General features: G+C 39.9%; 1 protein-coding gene across 13 annotated transcripts in view; it reads right to left on the bottom strand.

The window, feature by feature from the left end:
* PXK (PX domain containing serine/threonine kinase like) overlaps positions 1-16,467 on the bottom strand; it is a 37,819-nt gene that overhangs the window by 1,634 nt on the left and 19,718 nt on the right. For 4 of the 13 annotated variants that reach the window (XM_050904967.1, XM_050904964.1, XM_050904963.1 and 1 more), the window contains 10 exons: positions 15,165-15,269; positions 14,904-15,005; positions 14,100-14,261; positions 12,635-12,752; positions 12,101-12,179; positions 9,794-9,842; positions 8,320-8,397; positions 7,811-7,897; positions 7,346-7,415; positions 6,318-6,377 (listed from right to left, as the gene is read on the bottom strand). In XM_050904967.1, the coding sequence (XP_050760924.1) occupies positions 6,318-6,377; positions 7,346-7,415; positions 7,811-7,897; positions 8,320-8,397; positions 9,794-9,842; positions 12,101-12,179; positions 12,635-12,752; positions 14,100-14,261; positions 14,904-15,005; positions 15,165-15,269 (910 nt within the window). Of the gene's footprint in view, positions 1-2,568; positions 2,652-6,317; positions 6,381-6,467; positions 6,737-7,345; positions 7,416-7,810; positions 7,898-8,319; positions 8,398-9,793; positions 9,843-12,100; positions 12,180-12,634; positions 12,753-14,099; positions 14,262-14,903; positions 15,006-15,164; positions 15,270-16,467 lie in introns of those variants that run through there. The other 9 variants (XM_050904966.1, XM_050904961.1, XM_050904960.1 and 6 more) reach the window with 4 other exon arrangements.

Consider the following 16,467-nt stretch of genomic DNA (forward strand, 5'->3'; position numbering starts at 1 on the left):
GCCTGTCAGACTTTCTCCAAATATGTAACAAATGCTTGTTTCACAGGCTGAATGAATCGCAACAATCTGCCACTCGCACCGCTTGCCTGCCTCTCGTGTTCCCACCAGTCACCTTTGCACTCTGGCCCTTGCTTTCTACTCCAGCCACATCCATCTCATGCTTCTCATCATGCCTCAGCCTGCACATCCTGACTCCCTGGGAAGCCAGAGCCCGGTGCGGTGCATGCAGGCAGCTAGCCCAGCAGCGAGGGCCTGCGTGGAGGTGCTTCCTGGCAACTCGGATCGAGGCAGGTGGCCTTATTTGCCCCAAGCAGCTCTCCCAAACACCCTCATCTTGTGGATGGTGGAATGTGCAGCAGTAGAGTTCATTTCTACACAAGTGTAATCAAAGATCCAGGCAGGAGTAAGAGCAAAGGGCTTCAGAGGTGACCGCCTGCCGTTCTACAAGACATCCACGTGAAGGTGGCATTTGCAGCCCATCACTAGCTATATGGGGAATGATGGGCCTGTCTTGTCTCATATATTCTGGAATGAGTGGGGGCATAATGATTGATTTATATCTTAGCACTATTCAACAGAGAATTTTAACTCCATCATCTAGATCATGAGTTATTCCATAGTAAGACTAGAGAGACAAATGGCACCTATAGTCTAACACTTGCTTCCGGTAGCTCTAACCTACAGAGAGGAACATACTGGTAAGTGGCAAGAACTATGATACTAAAGGACAACAAAGCAAAATAACATGAGGCCAACCAAGAAACTATGGTTACTGGAGTAGAACTGCTTGCTATGAAGTAAGCAAATACCAAGCAGTTGAAGGACATTATGCCACACGGACTCAGAGGTATTCAATGAAGGATAAAGGTCAGCTACAGAAAACAAAAAGCAGGCAAAGTTCTCTGCTCCACTTCTCTCTCAATTGCTCATTAACACTTACTCTCAGACTAACAAGTAATAGTAAAAAAGTAACTGCTGTAATTAAAAAAAGCAGTTATACTAGATGAAAGTTGTAACTTAAAGCTCCCTCAGTTTCTATTTGTACCAGTCTTTGAAGAGCGACTTTTCCCATATGGGAGCAAGCTCAAAATGCAGAGTATTCACACCAAGCATCCAATTTTGCCAGTGTACATTAATACATGCTGTGATTGTAGCACTTCCAACTCCAGGAGAAATTCTCATTGGCATGAAAACCTTCTGGGACAACAGAACATGGAAGTACATATTGGGCTCATCTTCACTCTCCTCCCTTCCAGAGGAAATACTCAAGTCCTAGCAGAAATACCAGAGATCAGCTGAAACAATTTGACATGCCTGTTGCATGTGGATCAACTGCTCTCTTAAGTAATCAAAACATTACACAATGTTAGCACAAACTGAAATAAATGGCATATTGATGCCTTGGGGCCATCTAACTTATCCAAATCTACTTTTTACACTAGCCAAAGATGTAAGTCAATTTATTATTGGAAATACTGGAAAACCATCCCCTAGCTTAGAGTCCTTCTGTTTCTCATGTGTGTACGGACTGCCAGCAAAGCACAGCAAAGCAAAACTTCACACTTTGCCAAAGGAAGAACAAGACAAAGAAGAGTTCAAGTAACCACTTTTGTGGTTAAAGCGGTCAGAGCAGAACACTGCAGGACTGGCGTACCAACGCTATCACCAAACTGATCAGATGAACTGCTGTAAAAGAGCCAAGACCAGCTAATCATAAATGAAATTGCTTGAAAGAGATGCAAGAACTGCAGAGAACAAAGACAAGATTTTTGGCTAGAATTGCAAGGTGAGGTTGAAGAGGCTATGCAAGTAGTTTTGCAAGATGCAATAGGGAATGACCATGAAAACAGCGGCCAGGACTCTGTATGGAATACAAATACAAATACATATGCAGTGAAGAAGGTACACATTTGACAGAGAGGGGGGCAAAAAAGCCACAAACTGCTTGTATCACTAACTATTATTAGGCCAAGATTCCATGTGTTATCTTCAAATTTTGGTCTGGTTATTTTACAATAGGGGTAGAAAAGACAGGGAAGTAGGGGAGAGGCCACCTTCCTTCCTGGAAAATTGTTAAATTCCTCAGGACGCACTATTATTGAAACTGAGCTCCCGACAGCATCATACAGCATTGGGAGACTGATTACAGACAACGATACTCTTACACCTGAGCTCTGCCTTAATACACACAGGTTTTAGAATGGTATCTGACTAGCTATGAGCATTACATATTGAACCTATTAATTAAGAGCATGATTCTGAAAATCTTCAAATCCAGTCATTTCAGTTAGTTGATCAAAACCAAGCTGTCCTTCCCTTCTTGACACGAGTGGTGCAAAGGAAATCTTAGTTCACACTTGCGTACTCATATGCAGTTACATCTACAGATTAAATTGTTCTGCCCAACAGTGAAATATTTTCCTGTATTTACTAGAAAAAAAACATTTGAGACAAGCGCTCAGTTATCACTAGACCTTTCCAATACATACGTTGGAAGAAGTTGCCTGCAAACACACATTTTACTCATTCATGCAGTTGTAAGAATAAAACACTCAAACAAGAACTTACCAAGGGTTTTTTACAGGGACATTTTTGTTAAAAGAGTGTGTTAAAAGGAATAGGAAGCAAATCAGATGCTGTAAACTTGATGCCTGAATTGAAACAAAAACTTAATTATGAATTTAAAGTGACAGTAATTGCGTAAACAGCATTAAAAACTTGGCTGAGAATGGGATGCAAACAAAGAAAATCATTTTAGTGATAGAGTTTTTAAAGATGCTGTATTTCATTAAAATAATCCATAAGAAAGTTCAGATCTTTTTCTTCTATTCCCTCCCAATACTAAGCAAGTTCAAGATTTGCATTCAACTTTCCCATACAGAAACAGAGCATCTTTAAAGAGATAAATCAGCATTAGCTTACTTTTCCGAAAATTCACGTTCAAAATGATGCATGCTCTATTGAGGACAGCAGAGGAAGAGAGAGGACACAAGTTAATCATCTGGTTCTCGTGTCAAAGTAAGAAAAACAGATACTGTTAGCTGAAAAGTTAGTACAAAAATCAATACATTCTTATTCATTGACAAATATGAGGATAGCAGATTGACTATTTCATATTACATATAAAATACTTTGTCTGATTCTGAATAACAAACCACAATTTTCCATGCTATAAGCATTATTATACTTGATGAACAAATACAACACACATGCTTTCAGTTGCACATGCCATAATTCAAGCTTTACAGGATTAAAGTGCATTTAGAGAGATTTAGCAAGAAATCTGCAGGAAGATTAGCCATAGAAGACGAAATCCCTTCAGTTCAAGGAACACTTCCTGTCATGATAACACCTGTATTTACACTTATGCTGCATGGGTCAGAGACACTCAAGAAGAACACTTACTAAAGCATTCAAATTGTCTTACAGAAAGGTGAAGGGCAGAAAAGATGCACCATAGGGGTGTCTATGAAATGTATGTCGTACTGAAGGATTCAGAACAACTAGCACAGAAAAAGATAGCTAAAGTTAAGTACAACTCTTTCACTTTATTCGCGCAGGGAAGCCCAGGGAAGCAAAAATGGCACCCTCCAAACTTTTCTCTATTGTAAGAGAGCTCGCCAGTATTTTATGGGTTTATTGGATTTAGAGAAGATGCAGTGAAGTTTTAAATAACCCATACCACAGTGTTCTGCATCCCTTCCAATCCTAGCCACAGCTCATAGCCGCAAAGAAAAATAACAGATTTTCAAGGAACCAAAGAATTGTGCAAGTGGAGAAAAAAGAATCAGACATTCAAGGGAGAATGTCAGAAACACGGGAAGTTACATTAGAATCACTTGCCACGATCTAAACAATGTATTTCAAAGATGTTATTTAGCAGAGTATCTGCAACAAAACCAGCCCAAAGCATTCTAGTCAATGAGAAAAGCCCATGAGAGCCTACGTTTCCAGTAGACACCTTTCCCCTCAAAGCAGGTCATGCATTCAATCTTACAGCTGCAGCTGTCATTACAAAGACAGCTGAGCCAGCAATCATTTCATTTCTTAGTATGTTTTGCATTGACTATACCAAGCACTCTGCTGCAAGCTAAGTCTCACAAGGTCTTTGTTCAGAGAGAAAGCACCTCTCAACGTGTGAGAAACCCCCGAACAAGGTTCCTTCCCCAGGGCACGTCAGCCTGGAGCCTGTTCCCCTTTGGTCAGTGTCTCTGGCTCTGCACGTACCCACACACTACATTGATTTGGTTGGTTACAGGCCAGGACAAGGGCAAGAGCTTCTGTTGGGTACACTTTTCCATGTCAGCCTTCATTTTGCCATGTCATCATATCAGCAAGATGCTTTGAGATGCCATGATTCTAACACAACCACGAACAAATTGGAAAGACAGACCGAAAGCCTCATTTCCCTTTTGAGAGTCATCTCACCACGCCGATACCCACAAGCAACTTTGGTTTAGAGGTAAATATCCTTAGCAAGTACAAAGGAACTGGAAGAGAGAGATACAAGCCATAGATGCATCATTTGTCACAAAGAAAGTCATACCATGGGGCCAGTGAGTCTTTCACTGAGTCAGTAATAGCATACTTGCTTAGAACAGCTGAAACTACAACATTGCTGGCGAAAAAAATCAGGCACGCTAGCTTTCTCTTAGAAGAAACTTCAGATATTAGTTCTATGAATTCTACTCACAAAAGCATTCCTGAAATGGTGACACTTGCCTTTACACCTGATCAAAGGGTCAAAGCCATCGGCACACTAGCACTTTCCGATTTGAATGCGGGTAGGGCCACGTGCACTGTGTCAAACGGGGCTGATCACCACAAGTCATCATGAGCACACTGGCAGCAAGATGACTGACACACTGTGACAATGTGGTTTGAACAAAAGAGCCAAGTTTTGAGCCCAAACTTGGGACATTTTTAGCCATTTGAGCCACATCTACACATCATAAACCTGCATCACATGCTCAAAACTTGAAAAAGCTTTTAACCAGTTCCAACAGGTTCAAGTTAAAACGTAAGTAAAAGGTAGTTTCACTGCAGAAAAAAAAAAATGTTTTCTAAATTGTCCATTTTGGAGGCATAAGGTTTTCTTTTGCGTTTTCAGCTACTTCCTTATTAAAGCATACAGAACTTGAAATAAACCCTCCAGCTAAGAGTCAGTACATCCAGAGAACAGCACTGTTATTGTGCAACACAATAACAGTAATTATCTTGTTTAGACTAACTGGGAGAAGTTAGTTCATACAATATACACTTCAACATACCCTCAACTTGAAGGAGAAATGACTAATTTGAATTTCAGCATGACCGATTTGAATTACATCACACAGACTGCAGTGTCCTTTGAAAGACCATCCACAGCAAACACAAATTTGATTGCATCGCTTTAGTTAACGAGTTGTGCTGTGTAGAAAGTTCCTGGAACTAGAAATCATATGGCATGAGTCATCATAACAAACGGCACTGCTATGGACTGCTTCCCTTCTAGAAATATATTCCATTAACACCTTTTGCTGTTAATGTTTGCCAGTGCTCCTCTTCTAGCCTTTCAGACTGAAGCACATCCACTATCACTCAATATTCAGATTTGTAATCAAACTTTCCGGAGCACTTCTATTGCCCACTCAAGCAGATTCTTCACCACTTCCCACCACCTGTCCTAAACATTAGCAAAACTGTTTGCACAGCTACCCAGCAAATTGGAAAACAGAACTGGCCAAAAATAATAAAGATAATATTTTAAACCCAAATCAGTCTCTGACTTGTTCCTACCAGTTCTACTGGTGTTATCAATGGGTTGTAGCAGAACGGGGGAGATTTATGCAGCCTAAGCCACTGAATTTGTCACATCCAAAATTCCTGAAACTACATCACAGCAGTACAGATGTAAAGACACAATACACAGAAACAAGGGATCAACAAACTATTTCAGAGTCAACACACCATTAACAACAGAACAAATGCATACTGCAACATGAGGCCCAGAAAATGTCTGGAAAGTAGCAACGTCGGTAGGACTGAGTAACAGAGACTTTGAAGCAAGCACTTATACTCTATAGGTAAATCATATCATATATATCTCAAGAAAGGTTATTAAATTAAAAAGAACAGTATTAAAAGGTTCTCTATGGCCCTCAAAAGAGAGCACATGCCCACACTCAGGCTGACACAAGATAAATGTCATCTCTGTGTTCCATCCTTGAAAACCTCCATCCCTTAACCGTCCTTGGGAATAACACCCACAGCTGAGGGGCAAGGGGGAATAAAAAACAAAGAAAAAAGACAAACACTGTAATGACTCTTGAACTTACCTGCTGTAGAGGGCGGAGTGGGGGATGATGGAGATGTTAATGGGGAACTCGCCCCAGAGCCTGCTAAATAAAACAACAGTCTAGTAACTAAAGCTGTGACATTAAAATTCAACACAGTCAGACAAGACAGATTGTTGGAAACAGGCCAACTTTATTGACTGAAGATCCAATCCTGCTTCCACTGAAATCTTGGGAAAGATTCCCATTCATAGGAACAGCGTCACTCAGACCCAATCTGAACAGAGAGGCTTTACAGTCCACAGTATCAGAGGAGGTCCAAACACATAAGAAGCACACTCAACAGTATTCCTCAATGGGAAACACTTCTTTTCTGTTGCTTAGGCTGTTGGATTTCAGCGTCCAAATTCTGTTCTCCTTAAGAGTTGTGCCACTGCATGGATGGCACCCCATTTCTCCTTCTAAGAGATGATTTTCAGTCAGTTGCTGTACTCCACAAGTTACTCTCATATCTGACTATTCCACAACAGGCTGCTTTTGGACACATTTTAGCCAAGCAAGTCAACTCTGTTAAACTGTTCAGTAGTACCAACCGTTCCTTTTAACTAAATGAAGACCTGTCAAAGGCTCTGTTGTTTTAGAATTTGGCACTGAAGCAGCAACTAAACAGATAATTTTCTCATTCATCTTAATACCTTACTATGGAATACAGATCACCACAGAGTTTCTCCCTGAACGCTGCATTATTAAATGGCCCAAATAATGGATGTTATTATTATTCCACTCAAATATCAAACAGAATGAAGAGACTGATTTTTTTTTGAGGAATGGGGCACAGAAGAGAGGACACATTGCTTTAAATTAGGCATCTGAAAATCTAACACTGACAATATTTTTAAGCCCTCGATTTGTCTATTATTAAATACCCAAACCAGTGGTATCAGGCTTTGGAAGTCCAATATTAACATGTAAACTGATGGTGACCCTGGATCTTTTAAGCCAGAAAATGACAGCAACAACAAAAACATTGACATAGCTGTGTAGAAGCAAGCTCTTCTCTCTGTAGTTACCTGAGTTATTTGAGTTGCTGTATTTTGCTGAGTGTTCTTCCCCACTTTCATAGGCAGAGCGTTTTGACTTCTTTAAAATGGAGCAAAAGAAACAGAAGACGGGAATGAATAATCACTTTCCATGATAAGGACTGAACTGACACATAGATTTGTAACAGCCATCCACTGTATCACACAAGGTTTATCAATGCCCAACATCCCTCTCCCCACACCCAACGCACGCTGCCATGATGACAACAGCAGCAAGGCTGTTCTGCGCTCAAGTATCTCCAGGCAAGCAACCAAGACAACTCCAGTGCCCTCTGACCACAAGGGAAAGGCAGAAAACTGACCCACCAAAAAGGAAGAGAAATGCAGACAGCGTGCTGCAGAAGCAGACTAAAAAAGGCTCCAATACCCTCACTGGGCAGCAGGAAGCAGCACAAGTTGTCATCTGTGTATGAAACCTACTTAAAGATTGCTTACTTTTCGTGCTAAGATCTTCCTTTTCTTTTTTTCTTCTTCAGAGCCATGATGAGATTGAGCTCTTGTCAGCCTTCTGTGCTGGTGAATCTTCAAAATGAAGGGAAAAACAGAAAAAGACCATGTTAAGATCTTAAATGTTCTCAAACAAGGCATATGTTTGGGGTACAAGAAAACACACTGTAGTCACTTTGCATGTTTAGCTTTCTTTTTTCATTTTTAGTTTTCAACTTTACTGTTGCTGGTAGAGGACGGAGCCTCATACTGCAGTTAAAATGATCCTTTAACTTAGGAGCCACTGCCTGTGAAGCTGCATCACTTCAAACAGTGAAATGCCATACAACAGCTGTTCTACAACTCCTCATACTGCATTTTTGGGAAAGCAAATCTGTTGATGAAAGCCTTTATTACTCAAAATCACTTTTTGAGTAAAAACTCACTTTCCCCATGTAAAAGTGGTAAGAGAAAATAGAATGTCTGTAGGAAATACAGTAAAGAAATGCAGACGTTACCAATTTCTGTTCTTCTGTTAATCGCTTTTCTATGCATTCCTTGGAGGTTTTCAATGCCTCTTTTAGCTTCGTAGGAATCTAATACAGAAGGGGGGGGGGTGGGAATCATAGCACAAAATGTGATAAAGGAAAACACAACTTCACCGCTCAAAACTCACCATTCATCTGATCATGTTGCTCATTGAAAGCCCCAAGTTCTGACACTATTCCCTTAGTGAAGGAGAAAAGAAGACTCTAGATGCATGTTTTCCACTCCAAACCTAGCTACAGATCTAACAGCAGGGACAAAGAAACACCGAATAATAGAAGGGATACTCTAATGGCAGGGACAGCTAACTATTTGTCCTGGTTTTGGCTGGGACAGAGTTGACTCTCTTCTTAGTAGCTGGTACAGTGCTGTGTTTTGGATTTAGTGTGAGAATGATGTTGATAACACACTGATGTTTTAGTTGTTGCTAAGTAGCCCTTATCTTAAGCCAAGGACGTTTCAGTTCCCCATGCTCTGCCAGCAAGCAGGTGTGCAAGGAGCTGGGAGGGAGCACAGCCGGGGCAGCTGACCTGAACTAGCCAAAGGGGTATTCCATACCATGGAACATCATGCCCAGTATAGAAACGGGGGGAGTTGGCCAGGAGGCGCGGATCGTGGCTCGGGAACTAACTGGGCATCGGTCAGCGGGTGGTGAGCAATTGCATTGTGCATCACTGGTTTTTTTTCTCCCCCCTCCCCTTCCTTTTTTTGTTATATTCCTTTTCATTACTATTATTATTATTATTATATTTCATTATTACTATTGTGAGTATTATATTTTACTTTAGTTATTAAACTGTTCTTATCTCAACCCACGAGTTTTATTTTTTTTTCCCTTTCCTCCTCCTCACCCCACTGGGAGGGGGGAGGGGGAAGCGGCTGCGTGGTGCTTAGTTGCTGACTGGGGTTAAACCACGACACTATTTTGATACTCCAGTCACATCCCCAAACCGCCATGAGGCTGACAAGACAACACAACACACACGGCACATGCCCTCCAGGAGAAGTGCTCTGGGGCAGCTCCCCAATAGGAGCAGATGTGGCTCCCCGAAAGTCCCAGCACTGCAGCGCTGGAGCTGGCAACAATGTGCTGATGGTCTCACCTAGCAAAATCAGTTTCCACAGGTCCTACCAATTCATTTCCTCTCACTGCAAGGGACCCACATTACTTAGCAGCTTCTGCTCAGATAGAGCGCCATCATTAGTCACACAAATGAGCTCCAGGACAGGAACTGCATGTGAACACTCACGGGTCACACCGTGCCCCTCTTCTAAGGGGTGATATAACATTCTTGGGTACAATTCAGCAAATGAATCCAAATACTGATGGCAATCGCTATAAAGCCAAATAAAGCCAGCTCTCCTCTACCGCACCTGTCGATTAATGTGTAGCTACCCACAGCCTGGCACTTCAACAAACATCAGCAAATCCATGTCCAACTCTACCTTAAACTGTGGTTTCTCGGAGCTTGTTAGCAGGACGTCACTGAATAATCTGTGAGTGGATGAAAAAAGAAGGAAAAAAAAAAAAAAAAGGAATATTATTCCCAAGAGACAGGCAGAACCACAGCGAGAGTACTACTGGTACTGTTCACGTAACTCCCTCTTTCTCCTTTTCCTTCTCTGTCCTCATCCCTAGGCCACTGTTTGTTTTTATCCCACGGGTTTTTATGTACTGCTTTTTATTTTCCAAGCACTGCTGTAAAATTAGCAGCATCCAACCCTCAGAATGTAGCCACTACTGATGGCAGAGTAAGCAAGATTGTGTGAAGTATTTTGAAAGCTGATAGAACAGGTACAATTACCAAAGGCAGAGAAGGGTTCCCCCAAAAAAGAACGCCTTTTCTGTAAAAGTATATGGATTCTTTAATGACAAAAGATTACCAGGGACTTTATTTTAAATGTCACCTAAACAAAATCATTGCTTTTTTTGAGAAAACTCTCTTAGCGTGACTATTGTTTTAGCATTAACAAGAACCACATGAAAGATCAATGACTGAACTTAACATTTGAAAATATCTGCATTCTTGTCTGTACTCTGGCAAAGGCAACTAAAGTGAATATTCTAATATTTTCACTCTCCCCTCTATGGTATCAGCAGCAACACCATAAATGATTAATCTTTTCCATCCAAAACAAAGACACTAGAGGGCAATGGTAGCCTGAAAATAAACTGGTTAGTCCATTTCAAGATACTTTGTTCTGGAGAACATACTAGAAAACTGTCCCAGAAAGAGACCTCAAGCCTGGCTCCAAGATAAATATTTCAGAGATCTTTTGTTGCTGTTCACTATGGAAAATTATCACAGGCCTATACTAGAGAAAACAAATTCAAGTCTAGAATCAAGTTTATAAGAATACTATTCCATGAAAAATTCAGAAATAAAGCAAATTTTAAAAGACTTTTAAAAAACCCACAAAAGTTCACCCTTGTTTACAGGGCATTTTTTTGACCCTTTCTGATTACATGGCCTTGTAAAATTAAGCAAACTCATAGTTTATATGGTTATAATAAATAATAAAGTTCAATAAATATTTAAATTACATTAATTGCTTTAAATTACATTAATTGCATTGCACATGTACGTGCAACACTTTTGTGAAGAGTATTGGTATGAAGGGAATGTAGTATAATATCCTACATATCAGATACAGCTGGGCATGGATTGTTGTTCAACATCTTTTAAGACCTGTATATTCCTGTATTCAGAGTTTTCCTACAGTATTTCTCCCCTGCTTACATTCTTCTCTCTACCTCCCACCTCCTTTAAGAGCAGAGGAAGGGAGGAGTAGAAGGAATTGAAGGCTGAGACAAGCCTGGGTGACTCTTCCCAACGAGGAAATACAAATCTTGGAGCATGCTCTAAATGTACTGCAATCTGTATACTGTGAGATCAGACCCAGATTTAGGTATGGGCAAGCTGTCATTTATAAGGTCATGACTCTGGCACCTCGTATTAAGAAAAAATAAAAGAAGCCCCCACCAGGAACTGTGGTTCTACGCTCAGCATGCTGGTGACATGTCATAGCACAGTTACAGCAGACAATTTCCCTGGTGATATTGTCTCCTAATTGCAGGCAGGGAGGCACTGCAGACAGGTATGATCTCCAGCTCAGTCATGTACTGACATTGCTCCCTTTCTGCATCCCAGTCTTCCCCCATACCTGCCCTTACCACTTCACTACATCACTGGGAGGACAGCCCATAAGGAAATTTATTCTGTCTATGCTTCAGAGAATCCCTAAGCCAGCCCTGCAAGAAACCAGCCAGAACTTCTACACAACATTTCATACCCAGACCCAGTCTAAATGTCATTGCTGAGCAAAGCAAGAGATCTATTTTGCTAGTCATAAGTAAACTAATAGCAAAATCTACTGAAATAGGTCTGAAGGGGACATGCAAAAAGACTCCTTATTCTAAATGCTTTAAAACAATCTGTACGTGATCTTAATCATGCTTGCACTGCTTTAATAGCTGGATCAATTTAAACCATAGCACCACGCTAAATAAAATGCATTCATAACAGCTTCAACACACCAAGAGACAAAGAAATGTTAAATGAGTACCTATCATATTCACAAGGAATGGGTTCTATAAAGCCTATCAATTTTAAAGCTTCATTTGGGATACACTATACATCTCTCACAATGAGGAGCAAATCTTTCTAAAAAGGAACAAGAGCAAAAAGGTTCTTCCTCCCAATATAATTAAAAACATTGATATTAATATAAAACAAGTAGAACAAGACTTACGGCATCTGTAAGAGCCGTGAAACAGTTGGCATGCCATTCTTCATAGCTTCACAGGTCAGAATGGATTCCAACACAGACACTACCAAAGAAAGAATAAGAATGAACACATTTTTGCACGGCAGGATAGCAAATGATTTAGAACGAACGTCTGGCACTGCTGTGTGATGTTCCCCTAAGTACTGCATCAACTAAGCAGTGATGAAGCTCTGTGGCATGTGTTTTTTATTATAATGTTACTATTACACATACAAACTTTTCAAGAATGTTAGACATGAGGTGAGGGAATCCAGGCATCTAATTACTTACTACACACTGCTTTATCACTCAGTTAAAAAAAAAAAAAAAAAAAGTTTTATTTATATGCTACATATATTTCAGGAAGAACACATTTTCTATTTTTACAAATTACTAACTAATTCTCTCCAGTCACAGGCTGCAAAGATCTTAGGCTGCTATTTCACAGCACTTCAGCTTAGGTAACAGGTAAGAGTACCTAGGAAGCCGAGACTGACATTTTCTCAATTGTATACTAACCAACAAACACTGATGGTGCAGGAGGGAAGCTGTCTACTGGAATCGTATCTGGGGGTCTTCCATATGTCATTTCATACAGTAAGTGTCCAAAGCAATGTACATCAACACCTTCTAAAGTCTGTGGAGGAACAAAAAAATAAAAACACAACTTGCTAGAACTGGTCGGTTTTTCATAACCGGTTTGAAAACATACGATAACCCATCAAAGAAAAAGTGGTCTTGCATTTGAAGATAGAAAAGAGGAACCACTAAGACAGTTCCTAACCACAACCATTTCCCTGCATAACTTTAGCTCAAATGAAATCTTCACGCCTCAAGCTAAAGAAGCTACTGTCTGTCTGTACGTGACGATACAAATAGGATAGCAGTATAGTCATGTTCTGTAAAAACACGTAAAGTAGTAAACTCTTTTCATAGACAGCAGTTTAGAGCGCCATACATTGATACGAATCACAACCAAGCACATTTTCCTAGCTAAGTCAAACAGCAAAGAATGAGATTCATAATATGACCAGCTGTCAGTTTACAGGAAGGTAGATAAAAAGACAGCAAAAATGCATACCAAACAAACCTAGGAGAGTCTCTTTCACTCCTCCTTAGGTGTGTACAAGCTGTACATACATGCTAAGCTCCCAGGCAGCATATTTCCAAGATTTTTGAATCATGTTTAAACAGAAATGGCTCCTCTTACTGGAAGAGGCTTAGAGCTTTGATGGCACTAACAGATTGGGACTAACCATGAACTTTTGATCGTTTCTTTGACAACATAGTAGAACTTGTTTAGCAAGGTCAGCAAGCAGCTGTCTCGTGATGCTGTACGGAATTTATTACAATGAGCACTTGAAGGCAGGCTAAGATGCTGGCTAAAAGACTTTATTGCTGCAACAGGGCAAATTTGTTTTCATATTTTTGTAGGAAGATAATATTTTGCTTTGCAAGCCTGCAGTTAAGAGACACGGTTCAAACAAATAAAAAACAGCTTTTAATAGCTAGACATCTGCAAGCATCTAATCAATTTTCACAGTATCCACCAAAGACAACGCTGATTACTACTCCCAGCTAAGAGAGTAATAAGCTGCGCTCATCGTACAGACATACGAGTGAAAAAGTGTGGTAGACAATATGCACATTCCTATAAAATACAAGACCAGGGTGGAAAGAGATCTTAAAACAACCGCAGTTTACCTCCATTTCTGCCAGCACTGCTGTCACGAAAACACTCACCTGCACTCCCCTTCTCCCTGCTTACCTTTGGCCTCAGCCTCACTCCGGTGTGCTGCAACAATATTTCTGTGCAGCCAGACAGTGAGTTGGAGGAAGCAGGAAAGGGATTTGATGGAGAAAAGCTCAGATTAAAGAAAGGGGGTTCAGAGAGGCTTTTTCCATTCTAGTCAGTTCTCCACAAACAGAAGTTGAGGATAAAGGGATGCATAAGAGTCAGCTGAATTAATTGTCTGAATCTTACATTAATTTTCCGAAACTGTGAAAAGTATGATCGATAAAATGATGGAAGTCCCAACAAGGAATTTTCTAGATCCAGTAACTTGCAGGTGTCCCCCTCCAACATCACATTGGCAGAGTGAAGATGGCCGTAAGGAAATCCTTTCTCATGCAAGAATTTTAATACCTGAAAAAAATCCAATACAGAAGCGCTGTCACAAGATGCTGTGATGACCTCAGGATCTTAAATGCTCCAATACTAAAGCAGATACATAATAAATGAGGACCCTATTTGGAATGTTTGCTCAACTTGATCTTCTATCTACATCATCTTTGGCTGACTATTCATTTCCATTTCACTGGTAACATTTCTCACAAAACAAACATTTGATGCTGATCCTCAAAGCAGGTTTACAGACACCTCCCAAAGAGATCTGGAAACTAAAATTCACAATTCTACTGAATATTATAGTTTGAATAAAAATTAAATAAAACCACATTAATGACAATGAATTTATGGCACATGTTCTGCAGCCTACAAATTACTTCTTTCCCTTTTTCCACAAGGAAAAAACTACATTATCACCTCTCTCCCACTTAAGCTCCACACGTACTAACTGCCCTTTTTTTTTTTTTTGGTCAGAAATGGCCTCACACATACGTATCTAAATTCAACTCCCAGCAGCTAATCTCAATTTACATTTAGCTTTGAAGTCTGCTGCTGAAATAAAGCTTGTGTGCTCAAAAGTTTGTCTACTTTTTCTAGTTAAACCAGGTGGCCTCAAAAAAAAATCATAAAGGCTGGTAAATAAAGCAAAAAAAAAAATACCTCTAATATTTGCCTTCCATATATTTTTATTTGCTGAAGTTCAAGACCTTGAATTTTTTTAGGATTGCAATACTTCTTCAGGAACGGGTCTTTTGGCTTTGCCTTTAAAAGAAACACACATATCAAGTATCATGCCCAGAAAAGCCAGTAATTGTCTTAGTTTGCTTAGCAATAGATGGTATACAGTTTTATAAAAGACATACTATGGTCATTCCAGCAAACATTCTACCATTTGAGTTGGGGGCAGGGGGGAGACATTACCTTATAAATAAGGTCCTTTAGTGTCCCTTTTTCACTGAATGGTCTAATAACCAGCGCTGAAGATTCATTGGCAGTGGCAAAAGTGATTTTGTAAATATAGGGATGCTACCAAAAGAAGAAACTGTAGGTAAGTTTTAGATGACAGATTCTGTATCTCATTTTTGCTCGATTCACAAGTAAGAAAAGATCTGCCTGAATTGTATATTTAAAGTAATAAACTGGATTCTGTCTCTGACATTTGCTCAAGTTATTCAGTCTTAACCTACAGTGAATGCAAAGAAAACTTCAGGACATTGTTCAATTTCCACATAAATTTAAAAAAAAAAATCCACTATCTTTTTTTTAACAAAACAGACTGGCAGTTTAGACAAATGAAGAATCCAGCCCCATTAGCACTTATACATGAGCAGCTTTACTGCAGGTTTAAGTCATGCTAAGCTAATAAATTCATTCACAGTTTTATACAACTATGGCACATAAGGAAACTCGGCATTAATAGCTGTCATAACAGTTTTATGTCTTCAGAAATTACTATAACAACTTCCTGCAACTTTGTGAAACCAAATGAGACAGCACGGTTGGAAATAAATTACACATGCAACACATACACTAATTGAAATTGCTAGTTAGGCAAAGACCCCTTGTTCATGTCTTATTTTAATACATCAGTTTCAGTCTGGTTTGGGGGTTGAGAAGCCTAGTTTTCAGCCTCTTCTGTTGTGTGCACCTGCTGAGTTCCAGGACTGCACAGAGGTTTACCAGTTTAAATACCATCCTTTTCAGCCAGTCTCTCACATATTTAACATCCTTGAAGAGAAACTCCTTTTGGAGTCAAATGCCAGTTTTTCAGACAGAGATGCCTATTGGATTTATAATGTGGCATTGCACAGGAGCTTAAATTGTACAGCCTCCATTGTACCTCTAATAATATACTCCTGTCTTAAGTCCAAACAACTGAAAAAATAACGACACTCATTCCACTGCTTTATCCACTGCTGCCTGAGAATACCCCAGCACACAGGTTAGCAATCACACCTAGACAGCACTGTCCTAACAGCCTAAAAGTGTTGAGGAGCTGAAATAAAAGCTCATGATCTCACAGTACTCCACAAGAAGAAAAAAATACAATTAACCACAACCCTGAATCTCCTGTAATAATCCTACAGGATTATTATTTATGCTGAGAACATGTTACCTCATATTGTGTGGGAAATGTAATTAAAAGGTTCGCACATCTTTAAATGAAAACAACTCTAAAATTACAAACTATGTCTACTAGGCTACATGTGCTTTTGCAAGATCA

The sequence above is a fragment of the Gymnogyps californianus genome, chromosome 13 (genome assembly GCF_018139145.2).
Source record: "Gymnogyps californianus isolate 813 chromosome 13, ASM1813914v2, whole genome shotgun sequence".
Taxonomy (NCBI): Eukaryota; Metazoa; Chordata; class Aves; order Accipitriformes; family Cathartidae; genus Gymnogyps; species Gymnogyps californianus.